Here is a 24633-nt window from a genome sequence, read left to right as displayed (position 1 = left end):
TGGTCAAATAAGTAAACAAAGCCACTACTTATCCATCAGTTTATTTTGTACATGAAGATATCCTCTGTCTGCAAACACCAAAGTTTGCATTATTGTTACGTATTCCTTGCAATGTTATACATTCTTAAGTAAACCTTGGAGAAAGCTTAAGGAAAAGCAACACTATACAGAAAAAAAGCCTCTGCTAAATTTAAGTGTCTTCCACAATTAAATTCAGTTAGTAATGTTACTGTTACTCCTACATATAAGAAGCAGTCTAAAGCTGAACATACAATAAATTTAGCTATTCAAAATGAGTCTCTGTAAAGAACTGTAGAAAACTTTCATAGTGACATGAAAGTACATGGAAGGGCTCTGAGAATGACATATGCTGACTGGTATCTAACTCAGCAGATCAAGATACAAGAACACATCTCTACAGCTTCTTCAGCACACCTTATCAGGATTAAACAAAGACTTTGACTAGAGGTAGGTGCCACTGGACACCAAGAGAGACAAGGGCACTTGGTATATCGTAATGACTCATGAAAGGTCAGGGCAAAAAAAACCATTATAAGTTGAAGCATATGTAAAGGACACACAAAACATCATGCTTAATAATATAAAAAGTGCAATTCATGATGTTTGTAGAGTATATCTTGTTCTCTATATAATCAGAAATTCCTGACTCAACTATCTCTTAGTGAAAGACACTAGACAAGCCACCCAGGTATTAAGAACATTGCAAATTGACTGTAACTGAAACTTTAAAATAAAATCACCTTTCACTTCTAACATGTCTTTCACAGAGCCCCATTGTAATGTTGCGACTTTAATTCCTACTTCTACTCATTATGCCACTCCGCCTTACCAAATTTTTGTGTAGTAAATGTGAAATCAGGACCAGTTCTGCTTCCATTATCTGTGGATGCCATCATCCGCACAGTATAGAGTGTGTCACTGGTTAGAGAGGAAAGGGTATACTCTGTCTTGGAAGGATCCACTGTCACAACTAAAGAAAAGAAGAAATTTATGCTAGTTTTCTACAAACTACAAACAAATTACATCTCCATAAAAACAGCAACTTTAAGACATCAAGACTTCAGATGTGAAAGGTAGTTTTAATAGAATCCATAGCAGACAGAAAATAAAAGCCAAAGACTACAAACTTGTACAAGAAATGCTGAGATTTATTCGTTTCTGTTTAGGTGTCTGAATTTAGTCTCTTTCTGTATTTAATTTCCTGTAAGATTTTTTTTTCCCCCTAGAATACATCTATAAACTAAGCTATAGCACAGTAGTATAACTGAGGCTTAAAGTCTGTCTTGTAAGCCAAATACATAGTGCTAATGAGGTATTGCTAGTACTGACTAGAAAAAAACAAGGTAAGGAATAGTAAGACATAGGTATGCATAAGTACCTGCCCCTTCCACTTTAAGCAAACCTAAAAATTAATGTTTTGATACTGCCAGCTTCCTGTAGTATGCCTGCAGGTCATACACACTACTGAGAACTAAGATGCACTTCAAACAATATGATCTACATCAGTACTGTATTGATCTACAGCTCCAGGAGGATTAAAAGACTCCTCCCCACTTCGTTTTCTTAAGGTTTTTACCATAGTTAAATGCAGTCAACTCCTTTTGTATCTTGAATGGTCTGCTATCATCTTGATACACCAACATGTCATTCTGTATTTAGATAGAAATATGGGAGTACAATACTCACAAATCAACTTTCAGAAACTAAACTCAGTACAGTTTCAGTCTGCTATATACAGACTGAATGTTCTGAATTCTTTACTATGGACTTTCTGTTCTGTATGGAGAATTACGGCTCAGACACCAGCTTTATGTTCTCAGGACAGACTGTCAGCTGTAACTATTCTGTGTATTTTTTTAGGAGCAAATATTAGGAAGGAGACAGATGAAACCCTTCAATGCCACAAAACACTTCTGTTTTCTGGTACCTGTTTCATTTCCATCAATAGTTTTATAAAGTATGGTGTAATTTCGGATAAATCCGTTTTGTTCCTCAACTGTGAGATGGTTCCACGTCAAAACAGCTTCAGCTTTTCCTACTTTTTTTGTCTGAACAGTAGGTCCTTTTGAAGGACCTGTAAATGGAAAAGAAGATTAGTTTTTGATTGGCAACCTTGCATTCACAGAAGCAGCATATTAACAAGCACTGAACTGTTACAGCATAAAAACTTCAACGGAATAGTTTGACTAACTCATCTGGAAAGCACTGTTTTCAAACAACACAAACTACAAAAATGTTTTAAAAAAATATTCAGGAACAGATATGGAAAGAAAAATCAGCAGATTGCAGGAAGTCTTCAAATGAAGTTAAGTCTTGAAATTTACACACTTGAAATTTAAAATCTATCGGCATATAAATATCACTATTATAAATATAATATATATATTATAAATATATCACTAAAATGATAAATTCATGTCTAATCATCTGATAAAGGTTGGAAAAACAAAGAGCCAGCCATAGCCAGCCATCTAATTCCCAAACAGCGTAAAAAAGAAGAATGGATGATGGCAAAAGGAAAAAGATGAGCGATGTCACCTGACCCTCAAATACTAAACAACCTTTCATTACACAGTCCACATTAAAGCAAAGTTTTCATTATTTTTTGCCAAAAAGGGTCAGTGTATGTGCTTCAACGCAATGATTTTATACTTACGATCTTGCTTAAGATAAGCCTTCACAGACTGTCCACTTCCTTGACCATCAGCATACAGAGGGTAGACAGTTATCAAGTAACACTTGAAAGGCTTTATACCTAATAAAAGTAATTTAAAAGATGTTGTTTCACAGACGGTCCTTCTCATTTACAGGCTTCTGAGTTTTTGCTGTTTAACAATGTGCCTAACCTGTACCTAATGCAGCTGAGTATTTTCTAGAGTTCATTGATACATTGCTCCAAAATATTAACTAAAGGAACAATACTGCTACAAAATATTAACTAAGCACACAATATAATAGTTCACATTCAAATGTAAAATTTAATAAGTAGACTTCAGATAAGTTAGGGGCCTTTTACTAATTTATTTTAAATAGAAAGCCTTTGTCTGTAGCATCAACTCCCTAAATTACTAATTTCAGACACTGATCATAATCTCAAAAGAACAATAAAGCTCAAATTCTACTGTTTGAATTGAGTAATCAAATAATTTGATTTTGCAAGAACTCAGCTTTTCACTATTTTAATGGTTTCCAAAAATGACAATACTAAAACCAAAATGAAGATAAACCCCTTGTTGTTACATCACAGAAATTTCAAAATGCAAGATCAGATACAGTTGTGTATTTGACAAAAATATACAAATACTTCCATACACTCACAATAAACTAATTGAAACCCTCAGCATTAAACCTGTCGACTATAAAATTCTAATCACTGTGAAGATGTTTCTCATCTTCAGAATACTAAGCAGGTTTTTATAGTGTCCTATGAAGTATACATAGATTTATGAGCTAAATACCTTTTAACTCAACGCCTTGAACATCTCCTAGGGCAATCTGCCATTCTATGATGCAGTCTGAGCTGCTAGACACCAGACACCATTCGATCACATATTTAAGAACATAACTGTTAGGAGCAGTCCACCCTACCCACAACTTGTCACGTTTAGGTAGTGTTCTAAGATTCTTCACAGGAGCTGTAATGAAAGAAGAGAGAGAAGTATCAATATTGACAGTTCTTTCAGGATAGAAACTGTTCTCACAAATGCTGGTACTTCCTGGGTAATGGTAGCAATTTGACAGAACCAAAGTAAATGTAAATGCCAAGGCCATTTTCTGAAACTTGGAGGTTTACACATGGATCCTTGTATCAGAGCTCCAAAAGCAGTATCAGGCTATTTAAAAACTGGAAGTTCAACTCAATTTCTCTGTTTTCATAGATACTATGTTTCTTTCTTCCAAAGAAAGGTTTCATTTCAAGAGGGAAATCTGACTTAGAATGGCAATTTACAAGTGTATCAGTTACACTCAAGTACTCATATTTTATGTACAGTATTTATATATATGAGTAGATAGTGTATATATAACATCTTGCCCAGAGCTGAATATCAACATATCCTGTGGTGGGTGAGAACTGGCTCATGGGCTGGGCACAAAGGGTTACAGTGAGTGGGGAGGCATCAGACTGGGGACCTGTCACTATTGAGGTTCCCCAGGGCTCCATCCTTACCCCTGTGCTCTTCTACAGCTCCATAATGACTTGGACTCAGGACTGGAAGGGGACTAAGGTGATACACTGGAAGGAGCTGTTGACTCCCTCAGAGGGAGGGAGGCCCTGCAGAGAGACCTCGACAGATTAGAGAGATGGGCAATCATCAACTCTGTGAAGTTCACCAAGGGCTGGTGCCAGATTCTGCACCTGGGATGGGGCAGCCCTGGATGTACAGACAGACTGGGACATGAGAGGCTGCAGAGCAGTGCCATGGAAAGGGCCCTGGGGTTCTGGTCCATGGCAAGCTGAACATGAGCCAGCAGTGCCCTGGCAGCCAGGAGGGCCAAGCGTGTCCTGGGGACATCAGGGACAGCATCACCAGCCAGGCAAGGGAGGGGATTGTCCTGCTCTGCTCTGCACTGGGGCAGCCTCACCTCCAGTGCTGGGGACAGTTTGGGTGCCACAGTATAATAAAATTATTAAACTATTAGAAAGCATCCACAGGAGGGTAAAAACGATGGAGAAGGGCCTTGAGGGGAAACCATATGAGAGCAGCTGAGGTCATTTGGCCTGATCAACCTAGAGGAGACTGAGGGGAGATCTTGCAGTTACAACTTCCTTATGAAGGGAAGAGGAAGGACAGGCACTGATCTCTGCTCTGAGTGACCAGTGACAGGATCCAAGTGAATGGTCTGGAGCTGTGTCAGGGGAGATTTAGCTTGGATATCAGGAAAATATTCTTCACCCAGAAGGCTTTTGGGCACTGAAACACCTCCCCAGGACAGTGGTCACAGCACCAAGCCTGCCAAGAGTTCAAGAAGTGTTTGGACAATGCTCTCAGGCACATGCTGTGACTCTTGGGGTGATGACCTGTGCATGGCCAGGAGTTGGACTTTGAGATACCTGTGTGTCCCTTCCAACTTAGCTTATTCTGCAATATATATTATATGCTTACATACTATATATGTATACCTTACTAAGTACTTCCTCCTGGCTGCAGTACTACTTTGTTTGAATTATACCCTTAATTACTTTATCTAATAGTTTTAGTACCAGTGTTCTCCCTTGGTGTTTACCTACATCTATATATGTATGGTGTTTACCTACATCTATATCTATATATATATCCATATACCTTTTCTTTTGCTTCCTATCCTGGCAGTGTTTGGATTGCCTAAGAAAAGACTGGAAATAAGGATAAACCAGCCTGTCCTTACTATTAGCACATAATGAAAAGAACATAAGAAAAAACAACATAAGCAGTAAGAAAACAAAGCAAGCAGATGACGAAACAACCAGGTAAAATACTGAAAATATGGGAGAATAAGACTGGGACAAACAAAGAAAGGAGTGGGACGGAGGAAGTCAAAGGAGGATCAAAGGCAGAATGGTATATACATAAGTATATGCCAACCCTTTGGTATTTTTTCTTAAGACAGACACAAATATACCTGCTATGCTAAAAAAAGAAACAACAGGGAATACAGTACACAGAAGCTCTAATAATCAAAAACCAGCAGAACAACACCCATAGCTTCAAATGATGCTGTGTGTACACAAATGGCAGTTTATGCAGAAGGCATGGGACTGTAGATAATTCAGTAATTCTTTAATTATGTGCCCATATAAAAGGTATTATTTTATGACACTGAAGATTTCTTATAAAAGGAGCCATGCAGATTTACTTGACAACCACATTACTAGGACACTCACCTTTTGAATTACTTGCTGGGATAAGTAAAACCGATGGAGGAGATGCCCCAACACTGTTACGGGCAATCAGAGTCACTTCGTAAGTTCCTTCTGGCAGCTGTAAGGTATGGTTGGTGCTGGTAACATTGTATTTCTTCACTGGACTGGAAAGAGATGATTTATCTCTGACAGTCACTTCATATTGCAAGATTACTCCATTGGCTTCAAATGGCTTCAGTGCCTGTCAGAAACATATCTTTGATTAAGCTGATATTGAACAAATGTGACATAACCCTTTTTGTTCTTGTGGCACAATTAAAAAATATGGTAACAAGGCAAGTCCCATAGATCAAATACCTGTACATTTAAGAAAAGCATAAATAACCTGTGCACACTTCCAAAGCCTGTTTCTGGTTTAAATACTCTCTTTGATGATACCTAGTGATTAAATAAAAGCTACTCTGTAAAGGATTGCAAAACCTGTTGATAAAACCTCCATTATATATGACTTTATAACACAATGGCATAAAAGCAAATCTCACACCTTTGCTTGTGTTAGAATGACAAACATGACGCAGTTTATGGACCAAAGGAAAGCAGGGATTAGGGAGTGACCATAATTACATTCCTCTTCTCAGCTGGACTAATCATCCAGTTGGACACAGCAGCCTTACTGCACACAAATGCCCGGTGATGTTTTTAACAACCTTGGCCTCTGCAGTACCCTCAAGGATTAATGGATTTTGCAGCTGGGGTTCACTGTCCAGACAGTGTTGCCACATTTTAGGTTACAGCAGAAGGCATGACATGAAGCTATGCTTTGTTCAGGTGGCAGCTCCAAATCCACAGAAGGACAACAAATGAGGAAACTGAAAGTATATTCTGTGTATTTTAGGTCACAGATAAGTGTCAGTTAAATTACAGCCTTATACCTGTAAATTTAATTTTTCATAACTAATTATTAGAATAGGAATACTAAAGTCACTTCTCGTATCAAAAAACCCTATGCTATCCCAGCCATCTCTCAAGGCTGCTGGATAGATTTTTCTACTTAAAATATGCATGTTTTTAAAAGAATGCTCCATTTTTGCAATTCATTTTACCTTCCATATTAGATGCACAGTCCAGCAAGCTGGTGAGTGAGATTTATCGATGATCCTCCATATAGGTGGTCCTTTAGATGGTACTGAGGAAACAATGTTTAAGAGTAGAAGTATTTTTACTTAATCTGTTTGAATTCATCTGCTGATTATCATTATATGCTTACTTTCTTTAAAAAAAAAAAAGCATATTAAAAAGCATTTCCTTAGTTTCCCAGTGAAAATAATGCTTGGCATATTAAGTGGAAAATTTCCTGAAGAGATGAGCAAGACAGATTGCTTTAAGTGTACAGTATCAAAAGAAGCATGAATCACAATGGTGGGCATCTGCAAGACTGGACTGAAGGTGACAACGCTGAGTGAGGCTGAGTGATCACACCTAGAGTATACAGCTGCATCCAGAGGCACAGCACTGCACACCTGCACCCTGCAAACCTTGCTACAGTCTATCCAATGTTGCTCCTACTCCTCAATATCAAGTTACCTAAGAAAAGGAAAGTGCACAAGACTTAACAGGAAGACAGAATTCTCCTTGATTGTAAAAGGGTAACAGAATTGCAGTACTTTTTGTACTTTTTTTTGTACGCTACAGCACGTTTTGGCATCTATACTATGAAAAAGTGGCATTTCCACAACAAATTCCATTTCAAAGTAAAATGAAACAACCAATACTATACTGCACAAAGCAATAAAAAGTGGACAATCTTTTGTGAGGGTCTTAGCCCCAAGAGAAAGTTGATCTCAAAATGAATAATATCTTTATTCTTGTAAGACTTTCTTCTCAGTTCTTTCATGACATTTAGTGCATTATGAGGTTTTGGCTTTTAACCTCAAATACCCCTCAGTACCTTATGCTTTATGTTGTGAGAGGAGAACTATGAGTTGAGGTAAAGGGAGCACTTTTACTTGTTTGAGTACCCAAATTTGATTTATATGAAAGAGAAGCAACTGTACATCTTGCTTAATAGAGACCATGAACCTAACATGACCTGCCTGATGTTCATTTGCTACTCTAACACCTTTGTTCTGAGGCTAAAGTAAGATATGGGTACTTAATATTAGCGGTATTTTTGCAAAGCCAGTCACCACAGCAGAACAGCAATGCAACCAAAATATGCAGGCAGTCATGAAATTATTGCTCAACCTGAGATAGAAAACAAAGAAAATGAAGTCATACTATCATTAGGAGTTGAAAAGCAGAGACTAGAATATTGACATATTTTATAGTATCTCCCCCAGAGAAAGTAAACTTTGCACAGAACTGAAGCAATGCCATCATGGAAATAAATGTCACTTGTTTTAAGCAAACACTACAATAATCCCTCTTATTTCTTATCTAAGATGTCAAAGGAACTCAATTAGGATAAAAAAAAGGAAGGATTTCCAATATTTTAATAATGGAACCTGTATTGGTTTAATTTGATGTGCACTGAAACTCCGCAGTGAACAGACTACTCAGAAAATGAATGCTTTGTTAAAAGTTAAAGGTAAACCAGAATGTCTTATTTCGATGCTTTAGCACATAAGAGGCTACACTTACCATATGCACATTATTTTATGTTACTGCTTTATTAAACTTGTGAAGAAGTCTATGCATCCTGGATGAGTAAAATCTAACTATTTCCTAACTGTTGATGGTTGTTCACCTATGACTTTTACTAGCCTCCTAAAAATCAAGTTTAAAAATTTTTTAAACTACGCCAGTAGATCTACTAAGAAAACCTTTTCCAGGTGGAATAACCCCTGTCACAGAGAATAATCTTCAGAATAAAAAAGTAAGCACAGAGCTTACATTTCTTCCAGAAGACTTTGAGAATACAGTTTTCTGTGAAGAAGGTTCTTCCCTGCCACTGTTCTAGCTGTTTTCAAGGAGCAACTCTGCTCTACATTAATGAGAAGCTGTTCTCCTGCTCCTTGGAATGCACGGGTCAAGTCAGTGAGTGCTGAAAGTAACTCAGGAGAGTTTTGTTGCTTATAGAAGCAAGCAGCTCAAACAAGGATACACCATTTCAGCTGGCCATTGCCAAATTGCTGAGCACTCACACACTTTAGCAGCCAGTGATCTACTTTTATACATTACTTACAATCTTCGGTGGTAATCCCGGTCTTTTCTTCACTCCAGTCACTCCAGTAGCCCACTCCATCTTCCTTCATGCAACGAATGGAAAAGACATACTCTGTGTAGGGTCTGAGACCTTGAACACTGAATGAAGTTCTTGGGGAAGCTGTATCATCAGAAGGAACCTACAAACGTGGCAAAGACTTTAAACACTGATCAAAATCTGTAGAGCTGAGTTCTACTGTGCTACTTCACCTATCATCCAAGAAGGCTCCCCACCACACACACACCTAAAACAAACAAGCTTTCCTTCCCACTCATTTCCAAAAACTTCAGTTCTCAAACACTGTTTCATAAAGGTTCAGTCAGTGTTGTGTGTCTATCAGGTGTAAGAACATACATACACTTGAACAGTTAGGCAGCTATCTCAGGACAATTTTTTTTTTTTTTACATTAGCTTACATCTCTCCTTCCTTCACACACAATTCTGCTGCTTACTGACCTGTAGTATTCTTCACCTCACAATTCAGAACTTTGCTAGGTTACCTGCTTGATTTTTGATTGCAAAATTATTTGTTACTGTAAGTTGAAAGTCCAGGATCATTGCTTCCACTGATCCAGAACAGTGCTTCTTGAGTGAAACTGAAAATAGTTTTAGAGCAGTTTGTAGTTTTGCTAATAAATTATTTTCATAAGCTGTTTCATTTGTCTTAGGTGAGCAACCAAATGTCAGAAAAGTATTCTTAGTACGTATGTAGGGAAGCAAGGTGGAGTACATAATGGACACAAGTAGGTACACATACTGACTCTCCACATCATTCCACTTCCAACTAAGGGCTCTTTGCAGTGAGGACCCCTGCAAGGAATGACAGATGCAGGACAGTTAAAAGTTTAATCTTGAGGGCGAAGAATTATCAAAGTAGTCCAATTTTATCACAGCTAAGCAAGTTCAGCTGATTTAAAATCTACTATTTATTTTGTGTGTATGTTAAAAGCGCAATAAAAGTTAGAAGAACTTATCCTATTGTTCTATCAGGACAACATATCCAGAGATCCTGGAGTTGCAGACTAGATTGTACAGGTCAGTGCTTTTCAAAATATCAGTAAAGGTGAGCTTAATAGTTTCTGCATATAAAGCCACATTAGTCACAAGGATGTGTGTTAGGCTACCTGCTCCAAACAAAGTATTTTGGTAAAATCAGACAATCTTCCTTCCAATAACTCACAGAATTCAGAATACATTTGGGTCTATGCAGGAGTAATGTTGCTCCAAGAGAAGACTTAAAGTAAGGAAAACCTAAGGAGCTATTAAAAATATGTTCACAAATTGATATAAAGAAAAAAATCCCACAGCTCTTGATGACAGGAACATATCATAGTATGTAAGTACATAGTACAGGTAAGGCTTACTCCTTACACTTTTCCTGTTCTTAACTGCCTCACACTTGAGGCATGTACGCAGGGCAGCCAGACTGTATAGAATTACACAATAATTTAAGTTGCAAGAGACCAATCATACACCTATCACTGCTAAATCCACTCCTGAACCATGTCCCTGAGTGCAACATCTAGACCTTTTCTAAACACTTTCAGGAAGGGTAACTTTACAGCTTCCCTGGGCCAATCCTTGACAATTCTTTCCAGAAGAAATCTTTCCTTATAACCCAGTGTACACTGTCCCTGGCACTGCCTGAGGCCATTTCCTCTTGTCCTAACTTGGGATGAGAACTTGTTACTTGAGAGACCAGACTGACCCCGACCTCACTACAACCTCCTTTCAGGTATTTGTAGAGTGGTAATATCACTTCTGAGCTTTCTTACCCCCAGGCTGGATAACCCCAGCTTCCTCAGCTGTTCCTTGTAACACCTGTGCTCCAGACCCTTCCCCAGCTGTGCTGCCCTTCTCTGGAAGCACCTGTGTTTCTGCTCTGCTCAGCACCTCAGTGTCTTTCATGGAGCAAGGAGCCCAAAACCAGGATTCAAGGTGTGGCTTCACCAGTGACAGACACAGGCAGACAATCACTGCTCCTGCTGCTCACACCATTGCTGATCCAGGCCAGGATGCCATTGGCCTTCTTGGCCACCTGAGCACACCCTGGCTCATGTTCAGTCACTGTCACCAGCACAGGTCCTTTTCCACTGGGCAGCTTCCCAGCCACTCTGTCCCAGTCTGTGGGCCTGCCTGGGCCTCTTGTAGCCCCACTGCAGGTAGAGTAAGTTTTAAAAAGCATCCCAGCATGACACAGTATTTACCCAAGCTTTGAATGACATTTAGATCACTCATTCTGCACATACATGGGAAGATGTAAATTCATTTATTTTCTATACATTGCACGTGCAAAATAAAATTTAAAATAAACATACTGCACTGTGACAAGAAGGACAGCAGATAAGTCCACAAAGATACAAAGTCACCATACTCAGACTGTGCCAAAATATACCTAGACCATAGCCTCCAGGAACAAGCCAGATAAATTTCCTCGGGTGGCCATGTAAGACACAATGAATGAAAGTGAATGCTGTGAAGTGCTGCAGAGGGAACTCCAGTTTGACAGATGGCTGGATAAATGGCAAGAGACATTGGTGGCATTACCTCCATCCAGTCCGTGTCATCAACAACCCTGTAGCGAATATTGAATTTCAGCGTCATCACAGCATTTGAAATCCAATTCTCCCAGGAAAGCTTCAGAATAGTAGGTAATAGTCCTGAGCTGACTGATACATTCTGAGGAGACAGTGGTTTAACTAGAAGAGAAGAAAAAGGTTAGCTCCGCAGCTGTACTTTACCAAGCCTTTAGAAGCTGGCACGTTATGCTGCAGCACTACTATTAAAGCCTTTCAGGACCTGAAATGGCTGCTACTTTACACTATCTTCTAAATCAGACTACTAAATAAAAAACTTGCTATCTGAATTGTGATGAAATCTCTCACCATTCCTACATTTGCCCAGCACAGTTCAAGTGCTAGTCAACAACACTCATGCAGTGATAATTTTTGTAGTGAAGAAACATTAACATACAAGTTCAGCAATATGCTGCAGAAGCAGCAATTTTCTATCAAGGCTTTAAGGGGCATATAGTTACCAATGTTAATGGGATCAACAACCAGAGGATCAGATTCAGCCTTCCCAAGTGCATTTGTTGCTTCTACCCAGATCTCCGTGTTAACAAAGAACTGAATATCAGAAGTGGTGCAAGAATTGTTTACATCTTTTGGTATACAATCAGGAAAGATCTCTTCTGGCCTAAATAAAAGAGAAAGAAAAAATAAGATACAAAGCAGTAAGTTTGTAGAGTGGTAATATCACTTCTGAGCTTTCTTTCCCCCAGGCTGGATAACCCCAGCTTCCTCAGCTGTTCCTTGTAACACCTGTGCTCCAGACCTTTCCCCAGCTGTGCTGCCCTTCTCTGGAAGAGTATTTTAAAGTAGATCAGAGTGAGCAATTAGTTTATCTTGTATGTTTCCCCTCTGCCTGAACTTCGTAAGCAGAGGGAGGGGAAGAAAAAGTGGGAATGGCTCGTTCAGCCACAAATGTGTGATTGCATTAGAATTGAAACCAAAACAAAATCTCTTGACTTCCAGTCACATATCTTCAAAAACACAAGCTAGAGCACTATAATTAATTTGGTATGAAAACCCGACTTGGCTTAAAAAATAAAGGAAGAACAAGAACCGATACAATTAATCAAAAGCAACATGGTCAGTAACTAGAATGCATTAAAAATGTAGTCAGCGCTACCCACATACCTTTCAAGAGTATGGCTAGAGATGCAATACATAATTTCCGTTCACCATCTTCTGCTACACTAACACTAGATAGTTCTAGAGGCATAAGAAAATTGGCAAAGCATTAACATTTTCTATCTGTGGATACCTTCTGCTAAAACTGTTACCTAAACACTTCAGCAGAATGGGTTAGCTGGAAATCTATAGGCAAACATTCCTGTTTCCAGAGCAATGCAACAATCCTGGTCACTCCATTTTAAGTTACAAGAGACCATCTAAAGTGTTTGGAAAACAACTTAATTTGCTTGCACAGGAGAAATACTTTGCTAAAGCTTTCATGTTAGGATTAACTCAGAATAGTGTTTGTCCACAGTTCCTATGAAGCACAGATAGATAACACCTTTTCAAAATTCAGTCATTTTAGATTAGTTTCTCTGCTTAGAATCAGAGTGGTTTGGACTGAAACAGACCTTTAAAATTCATGTAGTCTGATCCTCTGCAATGAGCAGGGATATCTTCTGCTTGTTTAGAATGGGATACAACCCAAGAAAGTGTAAAGGTTTGGGTACGGCACCCTATTATTAGATGTACTATACTCAAGCCACACTAGTCATGTATTTGAAGAATAGAAAAATGAGATTACCGTTACTCCAAAACAAGTTCAGCAACCAAACTTCAAGTCTGACTCAGAATTACTTGAATGCCAACTTTTTAAACTCTCCCCTACCCCCTCATACCAGACAGACAGAAATGCTTTAGAAAATTGGACTTACATTAAGAACACTTCCAAAGAATCAGGAATTTCAAGGACTGCTAGTTTAGCATAAAAATATTCTTCAGAATTATTTAGGTATTCTACAGAGCTCCACTTACCACCTGTATCTCAACCTGAACTGAGTATCCAGGAATGTGTGCCTTCCAGGGTTCCAGGTACAAGTCATAACATATGTGAATCTTGACATCTGATGCACAATGCAACTTAAGTTCTTGGGCTTCTCCGGGGCCACTGTACAGAAAGATTTAGCAATAATTAATCTATACACACATTTCAATCCAGCAAGAATCCTTTTAAGTGTCCCACTAGAGTGATTTCTGTGAATATCAGAAGTATTTAATTAATTTTTTTCTAAAGGATGTGGCAAAAAGTGCTGGATATCATCCTGCAATCAAAGTCAAGAAGCTTAAATAGCTGCTGACAAACAACAGGCTGTATAAGGATTAAGCATCTGCTAGTAAGGAACAACAAAAACTTCTCGTTCTGAGGCAGATAACCTTATGTTAATCACCTCTCATCTAAATATTTTTAATTAACACAGAAGAAAAAGAAGTTAAAAATCAGTACTGAAATGGCACTTGGTGACTTTGCCAGTAACCTGAGCTCTAAAGGCAATTTGATACCCAGCTGAGGTATGGAAGAAACTTGAGCTGCAAACCCAAGAAAGCTTAAGGATCTTCATCAATGCATTGTAATGTGTAAGGAACTTCTCCAAAAGGCAGCAAAACTATTCTTTCCCTCTTAAACTCAAATTGTAAGATACAAAGGGTTTGTTTCTACATCCTGTAACATCACTATTTACAACAGTATAATATAGTTACAGAATCTTACTTGCTTTCAAACAGAGTTCTAGTTTCAGTAGAACATTATGAACTCTATTGATTTCTTCCTGAATAGTTACATTCTTCTCAAACCTGTTGCTAGTCTCATTATCTAGTTTAACTGACAGTATCAAAATACAATAGCTTTAAATAAAAATTAATCTCAGACTTGTAATATGAATTGTCATTAAGTTTATAATATTAGAATAATTTAGCTGTCCTTATCTTTCCATATATTTTACCTTTTCAAAGTATTTTTTATTTTATCTTTTCTGGTACAATATTTACTCTTCCAATTGAAATGGAAAACATTACTTTCCTTTGATAGCATTTTGTAAGTCATGCTAGAAGCACATCACTTTGAATTGTGAACTCAAGCCAGCCTTTTGCACGCAGACCACTGAGCAACTGCAGTACCTTCTGCCATCACTAGGAGACATAATTCAACAGCCATTTCAAGTGATACTTAGGACACTACAACACTTGTCCTATTAGCAGGACACCAAGTAATTAAGAAATGTTATTCACATGACTTTCTCAACACAGTCTTGTCTGAAAGCACTTGGTCTGAACCATGCAAATGCTATCATTCTAGAATAAATAAAGTTTGTAAGTATCTAAAAGTTCCTTATTTCCTGTTTTCTTAGGTATAGAGATAAAGTAACCCAAATAATACGTTACATCCTTAAGGCAATTCAGGTTAGCCTTAGCGATACAGATTGACTAAAAGTTTCTCAGTCCATTAATGAAGAAAACATTGTTTTCAAAACATTAGTATGAAACCAGGACACATCACCAAAACTATTTCCTCCAACTCTGATACAGAAACAAGAAGAAAAATTAATTTCCTACCTTCTATTTCAGTTAAACCCCCATCTTAATTCAAATCTGCTGCTTTTTGTTGTTCCATTTTTCCCTATTTCAACACTGAAATACTCCAGTGTATTTTCTACTTTTTAGAAAACTTTAAGTGCATATTGAGCAGCCATGTTGGCATCTAACTTGACAATATTTTTACTCAATTATCCAGGAACTGAGGCAATAAAAATAAGTGCCTCAAGATATACACACTTTATTTTTTGCATTTTCCCATTTCTCTTAAGACCAGAATAAAATGTTAAAAATGGTACTCACAGCCCACTGTAACTGTAATTCCATAAATGTTCTGTTCAATCTGTCCATCTGCTAAAATGTTGCATGTCAGAGGAGTAGCTAGTGAAGAAGTGTCATTGAATGTGACACTGGAAACGGTTCTGTTTATTTCACGATACTGTTCTTTAGGTACCACTCTATTTTTAATCTTCCAGATAATCTGACTGGCATAGATATTGCCAAAGTCAAGACAACTCTCATTCAGAATGCATAATGCTGTGAAATTGGAACCAAGGGCCAGTACAGGTGACTCTGGGATGATGTGACCACATGACTGCACAAGTCCACCTGACGCTAAAAAGAAAACAAATTTTACATTTATTAAAAGCTACACAACATTGCTTAATCAATATTGCTGATACATCACTAGTGCAATGTTAAAAACACTACATGTGTCAAAGCAGCAAGTTAAGTAGTTACTTGACAATTATAAAACTGAAATGAATTAGTAGACCGCATGAAGACTTAAGGGCAAAAACCAGCACAGTGTCCTTTAGGCTTTGCAAAAACATTTCACCAAGATAGGAAAGCTCTATTAATAAACAGAGGCACTTAAAAAGAGAGAGAGGAGAATCAAGGGTTGCATATTTGTATCTTTATAAGGAGGAAGTTATTATAGTTGAGGTTACTCTTTAGATAAAAAAGTATTTTCTGTTAAAGTTATAGGAAAATCAGGGTAAGTGTGCACCTCTGTTGTGGTGAACTAGTATTAGAAGACTTTCTGCCCCCATCTAACAAGTATCTAGACAAAAAGCAAGCAGGTGCTTCAAACATCCAATGTAACTAGCTCTATATCCTCTTGTATTTGAGACACAAAACTCTTACCGTCAGGAGAACAAATATTCAACACCAGACAGAAGCCACAGGCCACCCAGTTCCACCTAGAAAACATGCTGCACAGAATTTCTGTAACAAGAAAAGATACATATTTTTAAATTTTAATTATTACTCTTTACTTTAGATCAATGTCAAAATCAGATTTGCATTGGCTCTAAGAAAATTTCTCACATATACACATATATTTTCCTGGAAGCATTTGTATCTTCTCACATTAGAATGAGCATATTGTTTCCATTTCCCTCACTGCTAAAATAAAATCAAATGTTTACTTAAATACTGAGTCTGTTTAAAGCTGCTTTAATTACAATTTTAAGAAATGGGTCAGCTTTAGGTTTTCACACTCTATATGAAAACGAACTTTTCACTGGCAACTCTGTGGGAGGTTCAGTTAGAATACCGGTGTAATACTGTGGTTCAGGTTTTAAAATACAACCCTATGAACTTGATTATGGTTATCATACATACCTAACTTTAAAGGGCACTGATACAAAAGCTTCAGACAAGGTTTAGAACAACTCACCACAAAACTATGCATCTTGTTTACAAGAGCAACTTAAAATACATTCAGGAACTACAAAGCACAATGCTTCCATACCAAGAACTGTTGTCTACTATAGAAAAAGCACTAATTAATTCTTCAAATTTTAAAAGGGAGCTTGCAATTCCCTAAAAGCTGAAGTTTTATATGGAGTTGTTATTTTATAACACCATATTTATTTCTGTATTGCAACAGAGCCCACTTGCTGTCAAATCCTGACATTCCTAAAAAAACATTTTAGAGAAACTGAAGCATTCACACAGTAGCTTCCATCCTCATTCTTCTGAAGCCACTAAGTCCATTCTGATTTTCTCAACCTACAGTTTTAAAGCAGCCCTAAACTACTAAAAGCAAGTGACCATCCTCTACTAAGCATATGACTATATTATTTTTAGCTACATTTACGCATCTTTACAGGGACAGGTAGATTGGCTTAGTGAAATAAGGTATTTAGTTCACAAGCTGATTTCTAGAAGCAGACTTCATACTATTCTTACACCTAGAAACTAAACATAGCCTCTTTAGGTTTACTAAGATCTGAGGTGAGATAGCTTACAGTTTCCAAAGTCTTATATTCCACTAATTTGACAGAACTTCTTTGGAAACTAGTAATCTGAACTTTACCCCATAAAAGGAAACTCATTAAAAATTCTTAGGGAATTCCACAATATTCTCTAGAAAGGAAATTTAATAAGCTACACTTAACTATTATCAGAAGACACTGCAGTTTATGACAGTAAAAATGCCTTTGCTTTGATTGCATGTAATTTACTTTATAATAGTAACAGAAGGATGCAAGGCATTTCACATACATAATTAAAACTAGACAGACATTTAAGCATGGATCATTACCAAGCCAGAACCTCATTCCTTATATATCAACACAACTAAGCCATTTTTTTTTTTTTTTTAACAAATCAAGATAAACAGTGTAATGTAAAGAAAATCTCTATTTAAAGGAGCAACTAAATGAAAGCAGATCTCAAACATTTATAGCCGTCTTTGTAGGGTTCATCAACCTAGAGGTCTTTCAGTTAGAACTAAAATAAAAGCCATCAGAATTACCCAGCAGTATCTTTATTTGCTTCTATGCTTGTGAGTTCATTACTCAAGCCCACCAAAATTTCCTATATAGAAACTTTATAGCAGAAACATTGTGATTGAAAGACTTGACAAATATATTAAGGAGCATCTGTCACTGGAAGTTTGTTGGTCTGTTTTTGACTGAAAAACAAATCATTTGTCATCAGACTATAGCTACATGGCATTGAGAACCAAAAAGCCATTAATTTTTTCTGTGTTCTACTGCAGTACTCTCACTGGGCTGGATATAAGAACCATTTTATACTGCTTTAAATGCAACGTGTATTTGATATTTATTACAAGGGTACAGTAAAATAATCATATCAATTGATTCTTGTTTATTTTGGAAGTCTCCAATATCTGAAAAATAAGGTTTCTAATCCACACATGAATTTCAGCATTTTAAAAAAAAACCCAACTAGTGTAAAAAATTTTAATAAATTTTCATGTTAAATAAAACCCAACTCTAAAGAGTATTCTCTTTTAGTTTAAATCACTAAATAAAAACAGCTCATAGGGATCTACTTTAATGACTTATGTTAACACTTACTATAATACTGCTTGTTAATCAAAGCCTATTGAGCTCTACTATGGATAGACCTTAAGATCTTTTATTTCAAGCAAGATTCATTTAAATTATTTAATCAGAACAATTTGAGTTGCAAAAGAACTGAAATTCATCAGAAGTCTGAGGGCAACTACAAGCTAGGTGGAAAGAAACAGGGGCTCTGCTTCACTGCTAATTGCCAAAACCTGCAAAAGAACACTGAAGGAGAAATAATGAAACAGATGTAAAAAGGGAAGTTTTAAAAATGTTTCATTTCTCTCCCATTTGCTATCATGATTCATGCCACCTTAGAATAACTGCAGGTCACCTATTACATCATCACAAAGTTACTTGTTTTCTTTTGAGTCATTATTTATTAAAGTCAAACAATATTTCCACAAAACTATTCACTGATTTTCACACTAGCAGTTATTAAGTATGGCTCAGGTTATTAAAATCATATTACAAAGCAACTGAAAGTATATATAAATAAAAAGCAATAACCATCTTAATAAGTAAACAATAATACATAATTATCACACATTTTGTCTTAAACTATTATTTTTCATTGGAAATTAAAATTAAATTCCTATATATTCATATAAGTGCCATTTCTGTATTCATCTGTCTTCCAGACTTGAAAACAACATTTCAGTTGTTCCAAGCAGATTCATTCACACATAAGAGACTGAAGTTCAAATCTCTACTACTTTGTAGTTTGGAAAGTTTAGCATTGGTTTTGAGGGAGCAGATAAGCCCTCCACAAATCATACTACTCAATTCCACTGCAGTCACCTCCTGAAAGGCAAGAAAATAGAGCTTCATGCGCCATGACCTGCAAAAGAGAGCTAAGTGGAAAGCCCTATTCTACAGTCCCACCTACAGTATGGAAACCAAGCAGCTGAAACTATAGAGTCAAAGCTTTAGGCTGTTCTGATGTATTTTACTTACCCTCAACCCCTGCTGATCAATGCAGTTTGAAGAAGACTGAAGCTACACACCTCCAAACCCACAAAGGGGTTATTACAATCCCTTCTAATGTGTGCTATTTTAAAAAACATTAGCGTCTCTGGCTTTTACAAGACTGATTCTTAATTGAAATGTAGCTCTAGAGGAAAGATCCAGAGTTACACTAGACACTTCCATCCATCTTGCCTACACAAAAGCTTTAAAAGAAATGAAAAAACAAAATAAATGGTGGGACTCCACAAAACAAGGACCCACACTTCATATCAGAATGGGCAAGATACTCCTATGCAAAATGTGTAAAAATGCTCAGGCAAAGACAGTGCAGAAACCCAGCATAAAAGCTACACCAAACCTTAAAATACAGTGCCATCACTCAGCAGCACTAATTGTTCACCATTAATGTCAGTCTAGCCAACAAACTCAATCATTTCTTTCAGTCACTACACACAGCTCAACCCACGTTTTATGTTTTACTGAATGGTACAGTGTATATTTATCTAAGGTGAAAGCTGAACCTGATGCTAAAGGAACACTGAAACAGCTAGTCAGTTCAGATGTTTTTTATTAAAAACAAACCAAACCAAAGAGCCAAACTTTTTATCTATACCATGCAGTTGTTGTGGGTCACTAAGTGAAGAGGCAAGGGAGACAGAGAAAGAAACTGACTTTAGAAGTTTGCCAGGTTATTCTCATGGTTTAGTGGCAAAAGATCAAAATCCATCAAAATACTACTGAGTAAAACCAACATGGTATATTTAGAATGCTGCTGGTGACAGTCCTTAACTGACAGAAAATAAATTACCTCTAAGAGGAAAAATCTGTTAAAATGCTCTGATCATTTCTGTAAAGACAGACTTTTAAAACTCATATGCCATTTAATCTCCAAATCAAATGAGACTTCTATTATTCTTCACATCCTGCAGCCATTTTGAAAGGAAAGCACTAAGCCTTTATGCCTGATCTGTAAATTGATGCTTCATGCAGTGTCTATGAAAAGCTAATAACCATAAAATCAAACATTATACACACAAAGTAGCAACAGTGTTCAGTTTTAAGATCTACCTGTGACTAACAGTTTGTGAACTAGTATCAGGTTTTCATGCAAAACAGGTATCACTACTTATTCTGAGCAAGAGAGATCTTAAAAATTAATCTTATTTCATAAACCAAGAGATCTGCCCCAAAATGAACACAGCAATATGTCATTTTACAATGGATTATCTCTCCATTTTAGAGAAGTGGCAAATCCTGTCCAAGTGACCTAGAAATCACAATGCTGTTTAAGAAACTATAGCTAAAATAACAGGTACTTGCCAGCAAAGCCAGCTTGGAAGTTAGGAAGCATAGATAACACCACAACCACCACAGGAAGGTGTCCAGTCTATTAAGGCTCATCATCACATCAATTACAAGAGAACAAAGGCTGCAGGAAAATGGATTTCCAGAAATGCCTCAAAAAAAAAAAAAAAAAAACAAAAAACAAACCCAAAACCAAGAACAAAAAAAAAAAAAAACCAAAAAAAACCAGCCTATGTTTTCAGCTTCAAGAGGTAACCTGCGACTAGAAACCCACACAGCTCAGGCAGACAGAACCAGGGATGCTTCACAAGCAGCTACTGCTTGAGGTTTTATAACAAGCCAGACTGTACTTAAAGACTTCTAAGAGCTGTAACTATCCTCAAGGAATTTTGATTACTCAAACAGTAACTGCTTTCTAATTAAGCGTATTTCATCTGCAAGCTTCCTTCCTTCCTCCAAGCTTACTTCCTTCTTGGAAATATTTATGAGATTCAAAAGACACCAGATACCTCTAAGAGAAGCACTTGAAAATATTATGTAACATTATATGAACAGCATATTCTGAAATACATTTTCATATTTAAAATCTCTACATACAAATAACATCTCTATCCCTTTCACCATCTAAGCAAGTAATTTCTCTACATTAATTATTCCTCTACCTCTAGAAGTAAGCTTATCCCTGGAGTTTTAATAGAGCCAGCAGAATAAAAAATAGAAAGAAAAAAAGAAGACCAAAGAAGGTACAGAGTTTGAAATTACTGAAATACCTAATTAATACCTAATACCAAATATTTGCTTGCAAAAATTGAGTTCTTTCTGGTGCCTTCTTAAAACAGTAAATCAATTTCTCTGAAATACATCAGAATTTTCTCACAGCTAGCAAGTAGTTTCAGTCCAAAAATCCAATTAAATTATACAAAGTAATTCTGTGTTGTCATTTTGAAATCAAACCTTCCAGACTGATGATAAGCAGTGCTGCTTCTCTAATCTAGATAGTTCTTGCTAATACAAGAATAATTAATGAAAATAATGGCCAAAAAGTTTACTTAATTTCACATAATTGTGCTAGTGCTAATCCTCCAGACAAGCAGCAGAAGAACAGTATCTCCATTTAGTTTACTCACATACAGATGTGCATCTATCTTTCTCCTCAGCCAAAAATATTTATCTATTGACCTTACTTGAAGCACCACATTTCCAGACATAAAGAACATCCAAATAATTACTCTGAATGCCCAACTTCTAGGAAGTAATCTCAAAATTTAATCATCCACTTATATTCTTATTGTGCTATACTAACATATAGATAAAAAAATCTGTTCAGAAGTTACATGCTTTGAACAGTATATTTTACATAATTATGCCTCTGAAAGTAACAGCATATAGTAAGCATAAATACTGTATTTTTATAGAAAAGAGGGTGAAAGAAAAAAATATCTTAACTCCAACAGCAGCCAATCTCTTCAGGTTGTGGATTCCTGATTTCCCCCCTCCACCCCTCAGTGATCGGATCACTAACGACAGAACTACAATCCCACATAGTTCTACAACCTGGTAGTAGAACTCTAACTATGTGTAGAACTATGCCTCGGCAGTAACAAGCAGCTACCAGCTGGCAAACGCCTAGTCAGCCTAAAACAAGCCTGAAAACTGAGACTGGGAATTATTCCCCTCAATTCTGCCAACACACTTGGCAGACTGCTTTCCTTTGTGCCTCAGTTTCATCATCTGAGAGATGAAAATAATGATGCTTTTTTTTTTTAGGGAAAGCATCAGACCCCATTACAGGGATGACTGGAGCTCAGGAGCACATGGGAAGTAACCACACGGCCACTGCACCCGCTCCTCCCTAATTCCTCAGGGAATCCCCTCCACGACTTGGACCAGCAATAAGACGAACCGTGCGTATCTTTCAGGGCAGCAGCTTTCTACCATGTTCAGGCAACAAGAACAGATCACTTGTGGTGACGGCAACAAAGCGCAAACCTCTTCATCAAGGAAACGCCTGTCGCTGGCACAGCCACGCTTATGTGACAATCGAAAAGGCCGAAAAGACGCGAGTCCCGCCAGGGTCGCACACCTCTGCCGCCGCCGGCGCCGGCGCTAACCGCCCCGCTCCGGGGAGGCGCAGATAACCTTCAGCCCGACCCTGCCGCGCCGGGCCGGGCAGGGCTGCGGACGGGGCACGGCCGAGCGGCCCTGCCGGGCTGGGCACCCCAGGCCCCACAGCGAGCGGCCCGGGCGAGGCCATGTTGCGCTGCGAGCGTCACCGCCGGGCAGCGGTGGGGAGGGGAGGCTGGGCGAGACGAGACACCGCCGCGGGGCACGGCTGGCCACCGGCCCGGCAACCGGGTGGCGCAGGGCTGCTCTCCACCCGCCCACCCGGCCCGTCTCCCGGCCCGCCCTCGAGCGAACGCCCCGGTGCCCCCGCCCGCGGCGCACGGCCCGGAGGGAAAGGAGAGCCCATCACGGCCGCCGTCGGACGCCCCTCAGGGAGCAGACGCTGGGGAAGGGAGCCCCGCACACGGCCGCACACCCCGGCCCTTACCCGGCGCCGCCGCCGGCGCTCCGCGGCCGCTGCCCCTAAATAGCGGCACAGCCGCCTCGCGCCATCGCGCCGCCGTCCCGCACGCGCGGCCCCGCGCCCGGTCACGCTCCCGCCCCGCCCCAGCCCCCGCGCGCCCCTTCCCTCCTCCTCCACCCACGCCGCCATTGGCCCGCGGGGCGAGTGACGTCGCCGCAGAGGGGCGGGGCTGTAGGAGGGGCGGGGCTTCCCGTAACGCGGCGGCCGGTGCCAGGATCCCGGGGGCGCGGGGGCCGCGCGCGGGGGCCCTGAGGGCGGCGGCGCCCCTCCCCCGCAGCCGCCCGCGGCCTGCCGACCCGCCCCGCCGCGCTCGGCCATCGCGGTGTGCTGTGGCTCCGAGCGGCAGCCGCGGGACGCCCGGCTGAGAGCAGCGGGACCCTACCCGCGCCGCCGGCCCGGCCTCTGGAAGCTTCTCCTGGCCCTTGCTCCGCCGGGCCTGCGCGGGCGGCGCGGGGGGTGTTGTCCTGAGCAGGCCTGGGCAGCCGGCGGCCTTCCCGGCGTTTCGCAAGACTCCCTTGGGAGCACGGGCGGCTGCAGAATGCTCTTGTCAACAGCTGCGGTGTGCGCAAAGCGCTGCGATCCAGAGCAGTCTCGATGTTTCAGTCCCTTAAAACCGGTCAGAATTCCAGTCCCTGAAAAAGGTGGGAGGCTAGGTTGCTAAGGAATGGTCCTTAATATAGATCATTAATGATCATGATTATGACGCAGCTTATCCTTGGACTTTTCTTCATTCAGTAACTCTGAAAAATTCCTTTTGTAAATCAGGTAGAATCTTGTGCTCTAAGATGTTTTCTTAATTTCAGATTATTATTTTTTTTTCCAATTCATGAGTAAGAAAGAGCACATTTCAGTGCCACGCCTCAAACTTGGTGCTCAGAGTGTCAAAGGATGCTCTTCCTAGTGAGGAAAGTACCAGATATCACTGATGCATGCTCGAGTTTCTTCCTGCCAGATGTTTTAGGGTTTTGCCCCTTTAGTTCTTAAATTATGTTTAGGCTCAAGTAGGACATGAGGTACATCTTTAGATGAGTGGGCAGATTGGCTAGATAAAAGAGACCTATTGTGCCTGTTTCAGGCACTGGCATGAGCTGCTAAAAAGACAAGATTTGGTACTTTGGAAAAAGACAGTGATAGATTCTCACAGATTTAGTACCAGTCTGATTATGCTTGGTGTGCTCTCTCAGATGGCTTAATATCTAACAAAAATATTGTTGCTAATTCTGAAAATACTGTATTTTTCCTATGCAACAGAGTAAAGCTGGATGGATACTTTT

General features: G+C 39.1%; 1 protein-coding gene across 1 annotated transcript in view; it reads right to left on the bottom strand.

Moving 5' to 3' along the window:
* The window catches only part of IL6ST (interleukin 6 cytokine family signal transducer), a 33151-nt gene extending 9271 nt beyond the window's left edge, over positions 1 to 23880 (bottom strand). The window contains exons 1-13 of the mRNA XM_056513488.1: positions 23324 to 23880; positions 16322 to 16402; positions 15479 to 15790; positions 13622 to 13754; positions 12106 to 12266; positions 11616 to 11767; positions 9048 to 9207; positions 6967 to 7049; positions 5885 to 6104; positions 3480 to 3656; positions 2678 to 2776; positions 1949 to 2095; positions 851 to 991 (exon numbers count right to left, since the gene is read on the bottom strand). Coding sequence (XP_056369463.1) covers positions 851 to 991; positions 1949 to 2095; positions 2678 to 2776; positions 3480 to 3656; positions 5885 to 6104; positions 6967 to 7049; positions 9048 to 9207; positions 11616 to 11767; positions 12106 to 12266; positions 13622 to 13754; positions 15479 to 15790; positions 16322 to 16388 — 1852 coding nt within the window. The 5' untranslated portion in view covers positions 16389 to 16402; positions 23324 to 23880. The remainder of the gene's footprint in view (positions 1 to 850; positions 992 to 1948; positions 2096 to 2677; positions 2777 to 3479; positions 3657 to 5884; positions 6105 to 6966; positions 7050 to 9047; positions 9208 to 11615; positions 11768 to 12105; positions 12267 to 13621; positions 13755 to 15478; positions 15791 to 16321; positions 16403 to 23323) is intronic.
* Between the last annotated feature and the right edge of the window lie 753 nt (positions 23881 to 24633).

The sequence above is a fragment of the Oenanthe melanoleuca genome, chromosome Z, assembly GCF_029582105.1.
Source record: "Oenanthe melanoleuca isolate GR-GAL-2019-014 chromosome Z, OMel1.0, whole genome shotgun sequence".
Lineage (NCBI taxonomy): Eukaryota > Metazoa > Chordata > Aves > Passeriformes > Muscicapidae > Oenanthe > Oenanthe melanoleuca.
Note: the sequence above shows the minus strand (reverse complement) of the source record. Positions and strands in the feature narration are given on the sequence as shown.